Source organism: Pagrus major, chromosome 24 (assembly GCF_040436345.1).
Source record: "Pagrus major chromosome 24, Pma_NU_1.0".
Lineage (NCBI taxonomy): Eukaryota > Metazoa > Chordata > Actinopteri > Spariformes > Sparidae > Pagrus > Pagrus major.
In genome coordinates, this window is record NC_133238.1 from 12,367,289 (window position 1) to 12,386,020 (window position 18,732).

Below are 18,732 nucleotides of genomic sequence, written 5' to 3' on the forward strand. Positions count from 1 at the left end.
CCAGTGGTACTCGAGTTCAAGTCAAGAAGTGGTCAACAGAGGTTCAAGACCTAAGTGCTCAAAGCATTTTAAACAGCAGGTTCACCAAAGCAATGCTAATGATGCTTGATGCTTCACCAGCTAACACGCAGACAACACAAGTGATGGGAAATGGACTCTATTAACCAAAGACAATTAATACAACCTCCCTTTGCTTTCCCTTGATGAGTGGCAATGGCTGAGGCATGCCAAAAACAATGTAAAATACAGGATTTATCTCCACATTGTCCATTATTTTCTTCTTCTGGGACACCATGTTGTACATTATGACTTAGCTAATTCATTAGAGATTGACAAATCAGTTAATGCGCAGAAGTTTGAGGACTACAGTCCCCTACAATTGTCATACTGGTTCAAAATTACACGAAACATCCATAAAATTACACACTTTAAAAAATAGTTTTAGGGCATTTTCCCACCTGAAAGTCCAAACCAAGGTTGTGACCAAGGTTTGGGTTTTTGTCATACAATGCAATCATTCCAGCAAACTAAGGCATGTGCATACCTATGTTCTGTTGTCTTCACCTATGTGAGCTACCTCTTCCTATACTTGCAATTGATTGGTTTGTTGAATGGATAGATTCAGTTTGTTGTCACTAAGATAGTATTATTATGGCATTACTACCAGAAGCACCAACTTCATGTGTGATACCCATGTGCTACCTTGGCTCATTTGCTTTTATTGTGTTGGTTTTCCTTTTTCCAGTTCTGACAATAGCCTGCCAGAGCTTCTTGTAATTGGTCCAAAAGAGCGAAACATCCAAAAAACAACGGACTGAACCATAGTTTCATTGGATCTAGGCTGAGACCACCTCTTTTTGTCAGACAAAGGTTCAGCTGTTTGGTCCGGGCTGTGGCCAGGGTGAGCTTTCACACCTGTAATTTTGGTTTTGGATTAAACCACGAATCCAAAAGACTCAAACAAGTCCAAGTCAGAGCAGATAAAAGGAGGTAAGTCAAAAAGAGCCAAAACTGGCAGAGAGTCCATTCAAGCTTTAGTTTATGAGCCAGGAATGCCCCTCAGATCCTCCGGCTCTTCTCTTTTAGCTGTTCCACAAAGCAGTAAACATTTGGTGAAAACATTTGGTGATGCTGCTCTCAGCCATGATGCTCCGAGCCGCTGGAACAGCCTGCTGGATGTGAAAGGAGCTGGAAAAATGTATACTTTTTTAACGTAAAGTAAAAACCTACTGTATCTATTCAGCCTGGCTTTTATATTATGTCTTATAATCTTATGGTTTCAGTGTTTATACCTCATAATACCACATCATAACTCTTTCTTTTTTTATCTTTATTTTACTGTTTATCATTGTTGTTCTGTTCTATTTTATTTTATTAATATTTTTACATGTAGTAGTTTATTTTACCTTCATCGTTATTGTTATGGCTTGTATTTATCTTTAAGTCTTTATTATTTATGATTTCTTTTACTTTTCTTGATATCCCATGATTTTTTCAATCCCTTGTAAAGCACTGTGAAATGCATTTTCATATGTTTGAAAGGTGCTATATAAATAAAGTTTGGTTGAATGATTGATTGAAAATGAGTTCTCAAGACTGGATTCAAGATTAAAGGAGTACTTGGACACTTTTGTAAATACGCTTACAGATAAGAACATAGATGGACAGATTCCTGTCCAGCTAAGCTAACCAGCTGCTAGCTCTAGCTTCATAATTAGGGCACAGCTACTAAGGAGTACAAAGGTTAACACTGCAGTGATAAAACAACAAATATGACAAATATCCCTGCATCCGTACAATATTTCGGACTGAAGAAAGTTCTGGTAAAGAGAGGCTTCACAGTTTGGCCAGTGGCACACACTTTGTGCTCAGCCTTGTCCTCAGTCTGGCCCACAGCCCACAGTTGCATAAGCAATATTTTTGTCAGAACAGATGACATGCATGCATCAAAACTCCTCTCCGGCCGGCTTGATTGTCTGCCTACACTCACATCCTGCGAGCTCTTCAAAGCCATTTCACTTAACTCCCATTATCTATTGTTATTTATTTAGCCAGCCTGTTCTCAGCCTCGCGTGGTGGCTGCCAGATGCATAGTGACATGTGTGACAATAGTGATCTAAAAATACATGACATCTGCTACTCAAGCTGGCTAATTTAAGACATAAACCAAATACAGCTGTGCAATATTACTGTAGATTGTAGATTATAGAATACATGGATTAAGAGCCATCACACTTCTGCCATCAGAGTCATCAAGAGAATACAACAGCCTCCTGAAATCTGCCTAATTTATTACTTTTTTAACTTTTAATTACTTCTTTGATAGTTCAGAAAAATGTAGATCCTTTATCTAAGTGTAACTACTAATACAACAATTTAGAAATACTCCTTTACAAGTTAAAGTCCTTCATTCAAGAGTTAGGGGCTGATAAATTACATGATTAGATTTTTAATACTGATGCATCAATGTGTGAGCAACATTTTATTGTTGAAGCTTCTTGAGTTGGAGCTAGTTTCATAGATAGTTCGTAGAGTAGTCCAGTGTCCACTCAACTATTAACATCTCGTAGACATCTGAAATGTGACAAGGGGCCCCAACTTCTACCTGAAGGAAATGCTAAATATTCTACTATGTTAACGAGCTGCTGTTTGATGTTGGGCAGGTATAGTACAGTAGATTTTTTTGGGACCATAGGCAAGGGGGGACAGGGGAGACACGACAGCCATTCTGGGAAAAATAGGATTTGTCCCCCCGATACATCATACCACACATTACAGGAAAACACAGTTATAATCATCACCAGTTTTTAATTACGCTGCACTGAATTAAAGGTCAGCCTTATGTAAGCTAGCGGTTAGCTGACATATGCTAGCCAGCCGTAGTAACATCACCCAATGTTTGCGGCTGTTTGAAGACAATGAGAGAAGCTGGCAATGCAATGTAGTTTTCTTTAGCTGGTAGTGTGACAGAGTGTCTGTTAGCAGAGTTATACATTTCATGTTATTGTACCCTCCTAAGTCCATATGCTTATTTTCATTTTCGATTAATCTGCCGATTATTTTTGCGAACATCACAATTGCTTCTCTTGTCCAACAAACAGTCCAATACCCAAACAATAACTCTTCATTTACTGTCAGAAATGACAAACAAAAGCAGCAAATTTCTGACATTTCTGCTTTAAAAATGACTGAAACGCTAAATCGATTATGAAAATAGCTGGCAATTAATTTCCTTTCAGTTGACTAGTCTAGACATAATTAAGTACAAGTACTTCACTTACAATTAATCACTTTCTTGAAGCTCTTTACAGACTTGCTATAACGTAACAACAGTCAGTACATTTCTTGTGACCTCCTTTTTATTATCCTTGCGTTGCCCTTTATATTTCTTACTTTATTACTTTTACTATTGATTTCTAGATCTTGTGTTTTTAAACTAGTCTTTAACAAGTGCATTAAATTGAGTTATCGTTCATATTATGAAGCAAATCAATATGACATTTTTGCAAGGCAGATAAAGCGAATAAGAGATGTAGGTACTCACCACATCTTTATTTTCTTGGGAACTTTGTTCCTGCAAGTCAAAGAACATGAAGAAATCAGTCAACGGGACAAAAGCAATGTGGATACTTTACTGTCCGTTAATAATTTCCTGAACATGTAATAAACCTGTCCCAATTCAAAACAACTCAGCAATTAGCAATGCTTCCTGCTGTAAATTAAACATACTCTCATGCTTGACCTTGGGAACCTGGTAACCTAGAATGGGGTACAATAGTGTTTTTCCTTGTCATGTTGTGTTGGTGAGGAGCCCCTGAGATTCTCAACGTGCTTACACCTCACATACCCATGCACATCCCGGTGAAACCATGACAACGCATTTGCTTGCCTGTGTAGGCAGAGGGACAGGGGAAGCGGCGATGAGTTACAACAACAGGAAGAGCAGCCACACTGCATTGAGACTGCAGGGGAAACAGAACAGCCATCCCACGCCACATCAGGCTTCACTGTAAGCTCTGGAAAACTAAGTCCTCATGTAACACGTCCACAAATAGGACAAAACAAGGAGGGTTATTGATTCGCCTCCGGAGCAATCACTGCTTTCAAACATGAGCACAAAGCAGGCATATTTCATCTCCCTCTCCTCTGTCTGGGCATCCGAGGAAGCAGCGGACATGTTTTTTCCCTCCTCCTCCTTCTCTGTACAGTCTCACCTGAATGCTAATGAGGGGGGGCTGACCTGCAGGAGGAGGATCTGCCTTCAAGTGGCTCAATGTGTTAGGTCTGAGACACGCTCGCTTGGTGTTGTGCCAACTGTTTGTGTCCTGTTGTACTCTGGCAGCATGGGCCCACTAGAAGGAATCTCAGTGAAATAAATAAGACTTTGGGATGCTTGTGTAGCATCTTTATCATCTCTCAGGTTGATGGATGGTGATTCCAAGAGATAGCTGCTCATATGAAAGATTACTTTTTTATGAATTTCTGTTATGCTCTCAAAACGGGCCAAACAGGTTATGAAGAATAATCCAGTGAAGCTCCTCATGCAAAGATGCAAAGAGCGTGAGCTTGTTGCATCCAACTGATGAAGCCTCCCTCTGTCTCCTCATTGTCAGGATCAAACACCTCATGCTCTCATCCCAGGCCTGTAGACCTACAGCATGTACTCAAAGCAACAGCAGGTTCTCACAAAGAGTATATAAACTGGGTCGATATGATTTGGCTGAACATGTTATAGATAACAAATTAGAAACTGTAGCTGCTGTTAAACATCCTATCCAACCTGGACAGTGCATCACAAATGCCTTGTGTTTGAGAGATGTCATCTTTGGCTCAAAATATGAATTGTGCGCAAGGTGAAACCATCAATTTTGCCAATTTATGGTGCGCAGCATCCATGTTTGTCATGAGATCCATTGCAGGCACCAGTAAAACACTCATAATATGGGTCATTTTGACATCCAGAGGTATTGAATATGAATCATACACTGATGGGACGTTTTATTCTAAAGAGAAATTACATCAGACAAATTCATCTCAGTCTAAAAAAAAGCTCCAGGATGTGAAATTGAACACAAACACAACAATCGCGCGTGTATTTGGGCTTACCGTTGGTAAGAGCGGCTCCATTTGAGCTCCTTGGTCCGTGATGTCCATCTTTTCTTCTCCGTGGCTTCACAATAGACACGTCGTGCGATGCGCTGCTGCGCTTCAGTCAAACGCTGCTAGAAGAAGAGCTCTGCTTTTTGTTGGTTTCTCTTTTTCTTTTGTTCTTCTTCTTCTTCTTCTTCTCTCTCCCCACTCTCACATCCACCGGCCGGGTTTTCTCAAATGGAGGTAGCACAGCATTCCCGTCCTGCCCTACATAATTTACGCATGAAGGAGGGAGGTAGTGCTTCCCATTACACGCGTTTTGAGCCCCGGCGATGATGATGAGGCGCACTAGTGAGACGCGGAGCCGCTGTGCGCACACCGCTTTTTATCCAGAAATACATTTATGACGGGCTAATCCTCACTAAATGTGTGTTTACGGCCACGCGAACAGGCGTAAATGAGAGAAGGCGCGTGTGTGGGTATCCCTCAATTGTGAATTTAAAGCGACCTGGCGCCTCATCCACAGGGTACCATGCTCTCATAGGCTGTAATTGTATTTTTTTAATCTAGATTCTGCAGGATCTTTGTGTGATTTCACCCACAGAAGCCAGACATGTGGCAATGCCTTCATAATGTGTCATGTTTGGGCGAACCATGTGGGTTTCCTGCGCCATGCAGGCCCTCTGTTATCAGGGCAGGTTGGAAACATCCGCAGCCATTATGATCACAGACTTACAGGCCAAGTGATGTTGTATTAAATGTTCTTTGCGAATAAAAAAGCCACCAGCTGCAGTAATGCACTGGACATCCCATTATTTGTAGCTGCGGCACGCGATGGTGCACCGGCATCAGCATCCACATTACACAAGGAGGCTGCTGCAGGGAGGTTTATACTGTGGCGCCCTCCTCTGGTGGGACACGGGAAACGTCAATGAGACTGCAAGGCATGGGCTGGAGAAGCACTGTAATTTGATTACTCACAATCCAATTGTGTTATCTCACTTCAGTGGGTGTGCACTCGAATCATTTCAATTAAATGTGCATTTTCCATCTTATTTTCTTACATAGGTTCTTAAAGTAAAGCTATTCTATCATTGAGTCAGGGTAAATACATTTAATAACTTAGTCTGATTAAATTAAATCAGTGCAGACGTATAGGCTACATAAACCTGATGTTTCTATTGAATCATTATGTGGGAAGGAACACCAAAAATGAAGGTTCAGTCATTATCTACTCGCCCTCACACTGATGGAAAGTTGGGTTAAGTTTCCGTAGTCCACAAAACATTCCCAGAGCTTCACAGCAAAACAGAGTAAATTGACTAAACTTTACCAGATTTTCAATCAGCACGATCATTTCTGGGTGAATTTATCCTTTAAATGGAACTTCTACATACACATGAAGTGTTTTTAAGTGTTTTTAAGTATCTTTCATAAAGATGATGACGGTTCTCGGTCATCCAGGCCATGGTAACTCTAAGTGCTATATCATAGGCAACTGGACAAGTGGCAACTTTCTTTGACATAAAAGTAATGCATTTCAGATTGTTTACTCTCTGTCCTGTGATAAAGCATACATGTGATGATTTACACATGTATACATATTGACTCAACATGATAGGAAAACCTTGCTTTAGGTGAGACCCTTTAAATTGAACTTTTAGATGGAAAGTTTTACTTGTAAGTGAAATACTTCCAAGACACTGTTGTGGGCAAGTGTATTACATGAATGTCAGTATTAAAGAGGACATATATGCTGCGATCTAAGGTGTTATTTATGAAGATTAATGCAGGCTTTAATAATAACAAGTGTATTTTAGTGTGATTACCAGTGAGCCTGAATCAAGTGCAGTGATTCCCAAGTTGAGGCAGTGGATCCAGGGTCCCTGACAGGCTTGCATAGAGTCTCATACTAATCTGAGAAGGGATTTAATCAGTACCTCTCATTTTATTCAGCTTTGCACAAGATAAAGTGGTTCATTAATTAGCTTGATAGCGTTTTATCAGGCAATCTGGACCAAATTACACTTTATCTGCTGGAATGTCACCTGATTGGATTCTGTGGTACACACAGCCACAACAACACAGTTTAATATGGATATATGTAATTACCATTGACTCAACAACTTTTGGGGGGGAACCTCGGTCCATCCACCTGTCATCAGCACCTGGTGAGAGACCAGTCAGGATGTTGTTGTTGATCCGGATCCGGATCCGCCCAGCCAGGCGTCACACAGCACCGACAAGATGGCCGAGAGTACGGGACGAAAGTGAGGGAGGAAACAAAAACACTGGCGAGCTATCCTTGCCGCAGATGCCAGACCTGTAGCGCTGCCGAGGAGACGGTAGAGGAAAGCTAAAAGCTCGGTGGTCGGCTCGGTCCAGACTCCGCTGTGTGGGGGACATCTGCGGTATGCAGACAGGTTGTGCTCGGAGCCAGCGCGCTGACAGAACGTTTGTCAGGTTGTCTGCGTCGGCTAGCTAGCTAGCGGGCTAACCATGTTAGCTAGCTGACAAAACCGTTAGCGAGAGAATACGCTCCCAGAAAGTGACAGTTGGGTCATTTTTAAGATAAATAATTGTTGCTGCGTCTTTGTTTCGTTTGTTGCTGCAGAGAAAGTCCCCCGAGTGGGAAAACTCGGATTTAACCCACCACTTTGGCGAGCTGGTTAGCAAACTAACATTGCGGATTTCTTGTTTGCAGCTACAGCGTTAGCATTAGCAAACGTCTGTTAGCTTGCTCAGCTGTTTTGGATGACTTGGGGTTGTTCCGACGCGGGGAGGGTGCACCAGCGTGTGTGGAAGGACGTTTTCTCTCCACATAGAAGTACCTGAGACGGTTCTCGGTAGGCCTGTGTAGCCGGGGGTGTCCTGGAGGATTGCTAACATTACCCGCAGCGCCGCCGGGACTGTAAACATAAGTCAAGCCGAGGAGAGCTGCGCGAGGTCGAGGCGCAGATCCAGTCAGCATCACCATGGCCCACTCTCCTGTTCAGGGCAACCTGCCGGGGATGCAGGTAAGCCAAATGTCTTTTCAATTCACCCCGCAATAAGTAGTCGAGGTCAGTGCCAGAACAAAATGTTCACTCTTTGACTCCCTGCTGCGGGGCTTGTGCACTGCACACCTAGCCAACTCTTGTGATTTTGGGCATCTTTGGACTCGAGTACACCTCGTGAAATCTCATAATCTCGCGGTGGGAAGTCTGAAATATTTCAAATACCATGATGCAACCAAGTGTTATTTAGTAATGCTGCAATAGGCAGAATAAAATGCATCTAATGTGTGTTAGTAATGTCAAAATGAATTTAAGGGATGCCAAATCTGTGCAACAGAAATACGCACTAAACCCAAAATTCCGATATTTTGGCCATGACTTGAAGGCAGCCGAGCTCTCTGGGTCCCCTGTACAGTGAGACTATTATGCACACATGAGCCTTGTTCTTGCCTCTGCTGCTATCTTTAGGACTGTGCCTATAGGGGATAATTGTGTTGGGTAGATAACTAGGGGAGATAACTGTGTTCCTAATGTAAACTGCCTCATGCACCAGATTATATCCCCTCCCTGTGCAGGCTTGTTAGCAGATATCTCGGGTTGTGAAAGCCAATGCATGCAGATTCAGAATCTGGGGGAGGATGCATCAGAGGCAGACAAACTGCTGGGATTTTGGCACCATTAAAGGCTCCAGTCCATTTAGAAGATAATAACTCATTCTATCTTGTAAAGACGTTTTTTTTTGCTGCCAGTCAGGTGGAGAGCGATTGTTCTTAAATTAAACTGCAGGACACAGAGGCAAGTGCAATCAAAGTTTCAGCTTGTCAGCTGGATTTTTTTTTTTTTTTTTAGCAGTCAGGTCTAAATCTAACACTGTAAGCTGTAAATCAGGCAACAAAACTCATGTTCCAGTGCCACCCCTTGGTCCCAAACAAAGCATCTTACTGTTAATGAAATATGACTCATCATTTTATTGCATCTTAATCCACTTTCCATTAGCTGAATCACTGTTTGGTTTCTTGAATAAATCACCTTCATGGCACCGAAAAGATCTCCGTCTGTGACATAAGGATCCCTCCTTGCGTAAGGCAGCAGCTTCATTTTTAGCAATCTCAAAACGGGCGTATTGACCCTTTTCTCTGCTCCGAAAAAAGGTCATAAAAGGAAGTTGTTTTTGTCAGTGCCTGCTCTTGTGTTTCCCACATAACAGCCTCTGGAGAGTTAAGTCATTTCAGTTCACTTCCTGCGGCGGTCAGTACAAGTGTTTTGGGCTTTTTTTTTCCCTCTTGTTCATCGCTCAGATACACATGCCACCCCAGAAAAGTTGGAAATGGGGCTTTTCATTGGATTAACTGAACACATTTTCATCTTTTTTTCAAAGTCTGACCACCGCAACACACTTTGAAATCGGGCAACAGCCCTGGATTTGTCTCTCTTGTCCTTCTAGCCTCAAGAGGCGTTATAATTATGTCCTAAAGCACCAACGGGCTGTAAAAGTAATAGGATGTTAGAGATTTTTCATCGTCGTATCTGAGCACAAACTGGCTCATTTACAACTGCACAACCTAATCTGGAAAGAAGGTGTTCTTCAGGTGACATGCAGGGTCATTTTAATCATTTTTGTCATATTTAAAATTATTACCTGAACAAGACATTAGATTCAAAGCAGGCATCACGAATTCAAAATGATTGGAAATCTTTATAGTCTTAATAAGGTGCCTACGATGCTGCGACGATGACCTCCACCACCTTTGGGAGCCTGCTGTTGGCTCAGTTGGTGCTTGAAGGAGGGCTTTGTGGTTGGACATAATTGTAGTTCTTCTTCTAAAACACTGAGGACTGAACACAGAAGAATGATGCCAAGACTCTGTTAAAACTTACTTTTAGATTCTTTATGGAAACTGGAAAAAGTCCTAGAAATGTTCTGACTCATCACTCAAAGTTTAGGACCATTTTCAAACAAACGTCACCAGTACAGCTGCAACGATTAGTCAATTAATTAGTCGATCGGAAACTATTTTGATAATCAGTAAGTTAGTTTTTGTTTGACAATGTATTGTCATTTTTCATGCAAAAATGCCATAGATTTGCTATTTCAGCCTCTCAGATATAAAAATGTTCTGCTTTAATCAGTTTATAATATTGCAAATTTAATATTTCTTGGTTTTGGCCTGTTGGTTGGACAAAACAAAAAATTTGCGGGCATACAGCTGGATTCTGAGAAACTGTTTTCTGATATCTCATTACCTATTCGATTAATGGAGAAAAGAGTCGACAGACAGTAAACCCCAAACATGAAGTAGGGCGTTGACTAAATAAATTATTTAAGGTGCATATTTTGTGTTATTTAAATTCTTTTTAACCTGCATGTTATCCGATTGTTACACTCTCTCCCTTCTTATTCTCCTGTGTCTCTCTCTCTGTGTACACAAACAAAAGGTGTTGCAATGAATGAATTAATGTATCCTGTAAGAATGGCACCCTGCTGGTGTTTCCTATTTACTCCCCGACATTCAGTTCTTTTCAACCGTTCCTTTTATCTTTCTTTTCTTTTCTTTTTTTCTTTTTTTTAAAAATCCGCCTCCCTTTTCCTCCCCTGCTTTGTTCCCCTCTCCCATCGACCGCCAGAATGCCAAAGCTGACCCGGAGGAGCTGTTCACCAAGCTGGAGCGCATTGGCAAGGGTTCGTTTGGCGAGGTGTTCAAAGGCATCGACAATCGCACCCAGAAAGTGGTGGCCATCAAGATCATAGACCTGGAGGAAGCGGAGGACGAGATCGAAGACATTCAGCAGGAGATCACGGTGCTGAGTCAGTGCGACAGCCCCTTTGTCACCAAGTACTACGGCTCGTACCTGAAGGTTTGTTACACACAAGGTTAAAATCAACAAAATATGCTTAGCTCAGTATTTTTTGCATCAAACCTCCATGTGAACAAATAGGATGCAACATGAAAGGATTTCTCTTCCTCTTCCCACCTTTTCCCTGAATAATCCTAAATTAGAAAGGGATTAGCTTCAGACGACTTCAGACGCCCACCAAGCCCTTATTAGTGTCATCATGATTTGTTTAGGAATGCACCTGGCTCCTGCCGTCTCACAATAAGCCAGTCACCACCTCTATAAACCATCTTTGAAGTGCACTATAGTCTCTAACCACCCTTTTCTTCCTCTGTCTCCACTCTTCCAGGACACTAAGTTATGGATCATTATGGAGTATTTGGGTGGAGGCTCCGCATTAGATTTGGTAAGTGATTCCTGCTTCGTGTTTTTGTCGCACTGAGCTCCGTACTGTCTCCCTGATTACCCCGAAAAGACAAGAAAACATCAGTGTTTTCCCAGAAAGCTTGGAGGAGCTACGCTAAGGGCCAGTTAGAAGTAGCATTAGCTGCTAAGATTAGCATTACTCATGTTAACAGCGCTCTGCCAGCCCAGACATCAGCTCCTCATTTTGAAGACTGCAGACGTGCGGTTTCCTTACACGTTTGGGTTCATCTTTACAGCCGTACTATTTTGCTTACAGTACGACATGCTGCTCTAATTGATTACTGCTATAGTAAAGCTGCTGTAAGTGATATTTTTTAATCCAATTAGGAGGGAGAACTCAATAAAGAGGCGGTCCTGTCTGCTCATGAATGTGCAGAGAGCAGGATCCTCGCTGCACATTCATGTGGTGACGTAGAGAGGAGGGAGAGGATTGTTAACTGCAAAACACACAGGAAGTTAACTAAAACGACAGCTTTAATGAACATGCAATGAGATCAATGAGTCAGTCACCTGCTGAATCCAAAATCACTAATTCATTACTTGACTTTTGCTGTGTGATGTGTAAGATGTGTCAGGAAATGCTGAGCTGTGTTTTTCCTCCTCCCTTTTCCCTTTGTTTAGATTTGGGGATATCAGCTCAGGCACACCCAAATGTAATCAAGTTCTGGTGCTCAAAGTGCCAAAAACTCATATCACCTCCTCAGCAATGTTTAAAACAGCAGGTCACTGTAGTTTTTAGCAAATGTTACTCAAACAGGAAGAAATTGTACATTTGTTGGGGACTATTTTCAGTGGCGGATGAATGTATGTGGGAATGAGTCAAAATACTTTCATGAGATGTGTTGTCAATCAAAAAAAGTATATATATCACCAGACTTGTTCTTAAATGTACTTTTAGGTGAGTTGCTCCTTTAATTCATTATAAAAGTAGGGTTTCTGGCTGTAGATAAGTTACTTCTTGCTAGTGCTCTGCTGTCAGCTGTGGTTTTGACCTCGTTTGTGTATTTGTTTCTCTTCTAAAGATGGAGCCCGGAGCTCTGGACGAGACCCAGATCGCTACGATCCTGAGAGAGATCCTCAAGGGCCTCGAGTATCTGCACTCTGAGAAGAAGATCCACAGGGATATCAAAGGTAGCTGACCGACTGAGAGTGCTGCTATTAGAGGAAGCAGGTTTCAGCTGACTAAATGGCATCAGTGTGCACACACAAATATCACATAGCACGTTAATGGTATCGACGTCCACTTACGGTTTCATTCATTATATAGTTCACATTTCATCGGGGGAATTGAGATGAACGCTGCGGCGGCTGGCTAAAAGGCTTCTCACTGTTGTTCCCTCTTTATTAAATAAATTGCTGCTCCAGATAATAAATGGCATTGACAGAAGTGTCTGATGATGCGGCACAGCCTCTCACTCACGTCAGCCTCCCATCTGTCCTCCCTCTCCACAGCTGCCAACGTGCTGCTGTCCGAGCAAGGAGAGGTGAAGCTGGCAGATTTCGGCGTGGCGGGTCAGCTCACCGACACTCAGATCAAACGCAACACCTTTGTTGGCACGCCCTTCTGGATGGCCCCCGAGGTCATCAAACAGTCGGCCTATGACTCCAAGGTAAGGTCGAGGACACGTTGTTATGTTTACGCTGTGTACTGGTCTTGCTTCATTGATTTGCATTTCTCTGTCAGAATACCAGTTAGCTTTTAACCAGTGCTAACAGCTAAGGTACCACTTTAAACTACAAATATATTCATAAGAAAAGACCATATTTATAAAGTTATAATGCCCAAAGCATATGATCATAATTAATGTACAACATCCTTACTTATTATAGTAGTTGAAGAATATGATCATGTAAAAGAAGGCATTAATAAGTGCTAATAAGGAGCCATTATGCTACTGATATGCAGGCTATAAAGAAACTAATTAATGGTTAATATGTGCACCCTAGTATAGAGTGTTATCATAGCTAATGCTGTTGGGTTACGCCCTGTTCAAGTTGTGTGAACATCACAGTGTTGTTGACGCTAAAGTGACAAAAAGCAAGAAACTGTTAGTTTCCTATGCACTTAATGTTTTTTGACGACACTACCAATGGTGTAATACGATGAAGAGTTAGAATAGGTCATCTGTTCTGTACAATGAAGATGAAGCGAACTGGTCTGGTCACCTGCAAAGTGCGACTGAACATTTTCATTGGTGGCACCAATCTGCCGAAGTAAAACATGTATTTGCATTTGAAATTAAAATGAAATCCAGATAAATTCTGCACTGGAAATACAGAATTTAGAAAGTATTTTCTAGTCAAAATTTGTCAGAACTAAACAGGAGGGAAAGACTAAAGAAGCACAGAAAATTGATGAACGGACGTTTTTCTCTCTGCTGTAGAGTTTCGTCACTGTTTACCATCTTCTACAGTACAAGTAAAAAAGCTAGTAAGCCAACCAAAAAGTTTGCAGCCCCTCAGAAGACTCCCTCCTAGTGATTTTTGTTAGTTATTGAATCTCTCCATGCACAACTTTCCCATTACCTCTCTTAAACGCTTCATGTATTCAGCTAGCGAATGAGAGGTGCTTGAGGTATCTGTTTAGCTCCGTTCCCATCATTGCCACATTTGACAGTTTTTCTCAGCAGATGAAGTATTCAGCTGCGGGACACCACCGCTACCGCAGCCACCTCCCTCCCATCCACAAAAAAGTCAGAAAAAAACAAGCAGCCTTCCCTCTCAGGGCTGAGATGTAACAGCATTTCTTTCCTTTCTGCTCTATTTCCAGTGACAAAGTCTTTCCAGGAAAGCATGTCGTGTTGCCATGACAACAGGCAGCTGTGTGTTGTCTTCAGCAATCTTAGCTGCTGCATAATTGATAATGTTTTTAATACAGTGACGTTGATGTTTGTTGCTTTTTCTTTCTCCCGTCATGATGTTTTAAAACGTGATATAAAAAAGTTGTAAACGTCAAACTCGTAAAAATCAAAAACGCTACATGTAAACATGTTTGTTTGCAAAAGAAAACCTCTTCAAGGCACCTTTAAGACTCCCTGGGGTGCAGTGACACCCACTGTAGGAGCCACCGATTTTAAGTATGTGCTTCTCTGTTGAGCTGCAGTCACTTCTGGCAGCCTGTGACTGACTTTTAGTATGAAGTCAGTCTAGTGTTTGGCCGCTTTCCTACACTTTCAGCTATTTTGAGCCCAGTTTTTGGCCGCTGTACCCTCCTCTGGTGAAAGGTCAGGGACTTCTGAAGAGGTTGTGATTCATTTGCTGCACTTAGAGTAAGTGCATCTCCACAGAATCTGTTTTTTAGACCACTAGAATTAAAAAGCAATGTAGAGAAGTACTGCAAGTTTGAGGAAGGTCAAAGCTGTATGCAAACGAGGTGGTGGATTACTGTAGAGGGAGGGGATGTTAGCAGCTCTGACTGTTGGTTAGGAGGTTTTTGTATTAATATGATGTGTCTCTCTGTGCGTTCCAGGCTGATATCTGGTCTCTGGGCATCACAGCCATCGAGCTGGCGAAAGGCGAGCCGCCTCACTCGGAGCTCCACCCCATGAAGGTTTTATTCCTCATCCCAAAGAACAACCCGCCCACGCTGGAGGGCAACTACAGCAAACCGCTCAAGGAGTTCATCGAGGCCTGCCTCAACAAAGAGCCCAGTTTTGTACGTTTTCTACTCAGGGATTAGCTTTCGACAACTTTTCAGTGCGTTTCTCCTGACTGTAATGTGCTCATCTCGTCGTTCCCACAGAGGCCAACTGCCAAAGAGCTGCTGAAGCATAAGCTGATCGTCCGCCATGCGAAGAAGACCTCCTACCTGACTGAGCTGGTGGACAAGTACAAGAGGTGGAAGGCAGAGCAGTCGAGAACCACGGAGTCCAGTTCTGATGAGTCTGACTCGTAAGTCTGAAACCGTCCTCCCCACTTCAGATAGAATACACCAGTGATTTCTATTTGCATCTCTTTTTATTTTCACTGCGTGCTTTATGCCAACAGCTCTTTTCTCTCCTATTTGTGCTAAAGTAAATTTGACACCAACACATCCTGCAGAGGAGAGAATCGTCCTCTGAGCTCTGTTTTCCACCCACATCAGTTACAATGAGCTTTAAGCACTTAACACGCATGACTTCATTACTCATCCTGGTAAATTCCAAAATATCTTTTCATATCTGTCCAATCAGAGAGCAGGATGGCCAGGCGTCGGGCGGGAACGACTTTGGCAGCGACGACTGGATCTTCACCATCCGGGAGAAGGACCCCAAGAAGCTGCAGAACGGGGAGGGGCAGTCGGGGGGAACAGACCAGGTGAGACAGATTATTCTTCAGGTGATTAACACTTGCAAAAAGCCATCTTCATCCCACTTCTGAGTGAATAATTTTGCAGATATTGTGCACTATTTCTCGAGCACTAACCCATGATGGCATAATGTTACTTGGGGAAATATGCATGCTTTGCTGATTTAAAGAGATTCACCCTAAGGTGAAGCCGCACTACTTTTAATTTCCTTCCACTCCCCTCGTTCTGACGTCGCTCTCTTCTCTTTCCACAGACAAAAGACATTCCAAAGAGGCCTTATTCACAGAGCCTGGCCACAGTAATCTCTCCTGCGTTAGCTGAGGTAAGGAACAGACTGGCCGGCCATAAGTTGGCCTCTGTCAGACTCATGATTAGGCCTTTGTTGAGGAAACTTCGGTGCCTAAAATTGACCCTTCATCCCTTAACAATCTAACCAAACGTCTTCCTTCCTCCTCGCTCCCAGCTCAAGGCGAGGCAGGAGCAGGTGAACGGGAACCCCATGGTCCTGGATGAGCTGAGGGAGGCCATCCTAATGGCTGAAGAGGCCTTCCCCGGCATCTCCGATTCCCTGGTGGCTCACATGGTCCACAGGCTGCAGAGGTAACATCTGGTTTTGTACTTAAAGGGGCAATATGCCAGATATTGCCAGAATTTTGCCTATGGTGACTCACCCCATGATGTGACGTTGCAACCCAGGCAGACTCACGTCAGCTAATTGGGCCCCTTGGCTCCACAGCTAACTGAGCTACTTGCTAACGGCTAGTCGCTAAAGCCAAAGACAGCTAGAGTAGCTATTATAGTAATTTCTTCCAAATTAAACCTTTGATCAAGATTGAAGTTTTCTTTCATGCAGCAGATGATAATGATCTTACCGTTGGTGTTTTCTTTTTCTTGCAGTTTCTCCACAAGCAGGACGTCCTCCTCCTCCCCCTAGTAATTGGCTCTCTGCCCCAGCCCTGCTCTCCCAGGCCCCCCAACCCCCCCCCAACACCACAGCCACAGGTCAGAGGGTTAAAAGCCAAGGGTCATGTCATTCAATACCAGCTGACCACGTTTGACCTCCCGTGTCGTGGGGGGGGCTAATCTAGCCTGTAAAAAATTACTGAACTCCGACGCGGAGGACAACAGAGAGACTCTGGAGAGCTTCTTTTAGCCACTTTTGAGAGGAGACGTTCAGGGGACGGCAGAACCCGCGGATCGGCTGCGATGAGACTCAAAGTCGGAGCGAGTCAGACTCTGGGCTCTGCGAGACTTCTCCAGCCTCACACCGAGGCCTCTCCACACGGAATTTGCCCGACGAGGAGCCCCCCAAAATCCAAGACTTTAATCCCCCTCTTAATGCAGGCGTCATATCCCCAGAACCTCTGAAAGCATGCTTGATGAACCTGCAGGGATATTATCTTTGTGTGCAAGCTGCGTGTGTGTGCGTGCACCTGCGAGCGTGTCCGTCTGTCTGTCTGTCTGTCTGTGTGTATGTGTGTGTGTGTGCACGTGTGCTCTCACGTATGTAAGACTCCCTGTTAAGGCAAATTGCAGCATTCTTAATGAAACCTCAGGTAAAGTGCTTTAAGTGGACTTCGAGGCAGTGGGAGGAGGGGGGAGGGGAGGAGGGGGGGGTCGCCATGCTGTACATGATTACGAGTTGTCATTGCGGGAAATGAATCACTGTGTACAAAATGGTCATGCGCATTTTGTAGATATTGATAATGTTTAAAAGTAGATATTTAAAGATTTCAAAAGTTACTCCAAGAGAAAGAACAGAAAATGCCTTGCCTTTTTGAGATACACACGTCTACGTTCTGGCATTTCATCCGAGACTTTAGTTTGTTTTCTTTTGCTCGTCGGTGAGTGAAAAATTCAGTATTCATCAGTGTTTTCTTACCAAGTGACTGAGCTCCAATCTGACATTTCAATCACCTGCTGAATCATCGGACTAACTATGATACTAAGCTTACTTTGTTTAGAGGCAGAAGCTTTTCCTTTGTTTTTGTAGTCAGGGGGAAAACTCCTCCCTGGACTTATGTTTAGACAATTTAAGTTTTGAAATTGTTTAGGTCAAGAATGAAGGTAGATCTTGTGTCGACAGTGGCTCTTTTAATAATAATACAGAGTAGAGCCAATGACAATTACAAGGGGGAACCACATGCTGATATCATGTAAAGTATTACTTTTCCTTGGCTTGTAATTTATCCTCACTTTAAAAGTGGAGCTGAGGAGTAACCGGCAAGGACCATCGTAGGCAATCACATCATGACACTCGCTCATGGCCAAAACTAAACCGTAGATCAGGACGAGCCAAGCTGCAGAAATCAACGCCATCTTTATTTCCTCCACTCCAGACATTTCTGTTCTCTGTTCTCACTTCCACACCACGCTAGAAGTGCCATGTTGTCTTTTATGCTTTCACCAGATGTTTGTAGTATGATTTGCACCTTTGTTTTTTAATTTTCAGATCAGTTTTTTTTTTTGCACTTTGAAAGTGTGTCGAGTATTTAAAGAAACCTGTAAGAGGACAAAAAAACAAAAATGAAAAAAGTTGCTAATAGCCATGTTTTACTATATATGTTTACTTAAGAGTTCCAGAATTTACTACTGTGCTAATGCAGCAATAATGTTGAGGAGTTGCATCAAGACGCACTTGTCAACACAGGGATTGAAAGAAATTAAGAAATATCTGATATTTTTATAACTGCAAAGAGTTAAGTATGGAAATATGGAATGCTTTATGGATATGGGCACCTGCCTCCGGCAAAAAAATATCTATACCTTACAGAAAAACATATGCTACGGAAATAACTACAAAATGTGTACATTTGGTCTCCTTTATCATAGCTGACAGTTTATAGTACTGTATATAATCTTTGCTTGTGTCATTTGAGAATTCCCAAGTTAAATGTAAGCTCCTTGTAAGCTTTCAAAGTGACATGAGAAATAAAGATCTAATGCTAACTGAGAACTTTGTCAAGCATGGCTCATTTCCTTGAGTTAGATGTGTTAAGAGTAAGGCTGCAGCTAATGGAAGGAAGTTGTGTTTTCACCTGTGTTTGTTTGTCGTGTTCGTGTGGTGACATAGAGAGGAGGGAGGGGATTGCTAAC

The 18,732-nt window shown here is 42.6% G+C and overlaps 2 protein-coding genes across 3 annotated transcripts in view; one reads left to right on the top strand and one right to left on the bottom strand.

Moving 5' to 3' along the window:
- LOC140992078 (sodium-driven chloride bicarbonate exchanger-like) overlaps positions 1–5,138 on the bottom strand; it is a 42,756-nt gene extending 37,618 nt beyond the window's left edge. Inside the window, exons 1-2 of the mRNA XM_073462316.1 lie at positions 5,107–5,138; positions 3,545–3,574 (exon numbers count right to left, since the gene is read on the bottom strand). Coding sequence (XP_073318417.1) covers positions 3,545–3,574; positions 5,107–5,127 — 51 coding nt within the window. The 5' untranslated portion in view covers positions 5,128–5,138. The remainder of the gene's footprint in view (positions 1–3,544; positions 3,575–5,106) is intronic.
- Positions 5,139–7,322: 2,184 nt separating this feature from the next.
- stk24b (serine/threonine kinase 24b (STE20 homolog, yeast)) lies at positions 7,323–18,592 on the top strand. Of its 2 annotated transcripts, XM_073462201.1 has the most exons (11): positions 7,323–8,108; positions 10,713–10,943; positions 11,272–11,328; positions 12,371–12,479; positions 12,801–12,958; positions 14,818–15,003; positions 15,091–15,239; positions 15,521–15,644; positions 15,890–15,958; positions 16,100–16,236; positions 16,534–18,592. In XM_073462201.1, exons 1-11 carry the CDS (start codon positions 8,067–8,069, stop codon positions 16,568–16,570), a joined length of 1,299 nt encoding a protein of 432 aa, XP_073318302.1. In that variant the 5' UTR covers positions 7,323–8,066; the 3' UTR covers positions 16,571–18,592. The 2 variants fall into 2 exon arrangements, with proteins under 2 accessions (XP_073318302.1, XP_073318303.1); XM_073462202.1 differs by lacking the exon at positions 16,534–18,592 and having other exon boundaries at positions 7,971–8,108; positions 16,100–16,240.
- Positions 18,593–18,732: the final 140 nt, after the last annotated feature.

What these genes read in the sequence shown, in the direction of transcription:
- stk24b (XM_073462201.1), top strand. Translation starts at nt 8,067, where the DNA reads ATGGCCCACTCTCCTGTTCAGGGCAACCTGCCGGGGATGCAG. An exon ending in GCAACCTGCCGGGGATGCAG is followed by an intron (nt 8,109 to 10,712) that starts GTAAGCCAAATG and finishes ATCGACCGCCAG; the next exon opens with AATGCCAAAGCTGACCCGGA. An exon ending in AGTCGGGGGGAACAGACCAG is followed by an intron (nt 15,645 to 15,889) that starts GTGAGACAGATT and finishes CTCTTTCCACAG; the next exon opens with ACAAAAGACATTCCAAAGAG.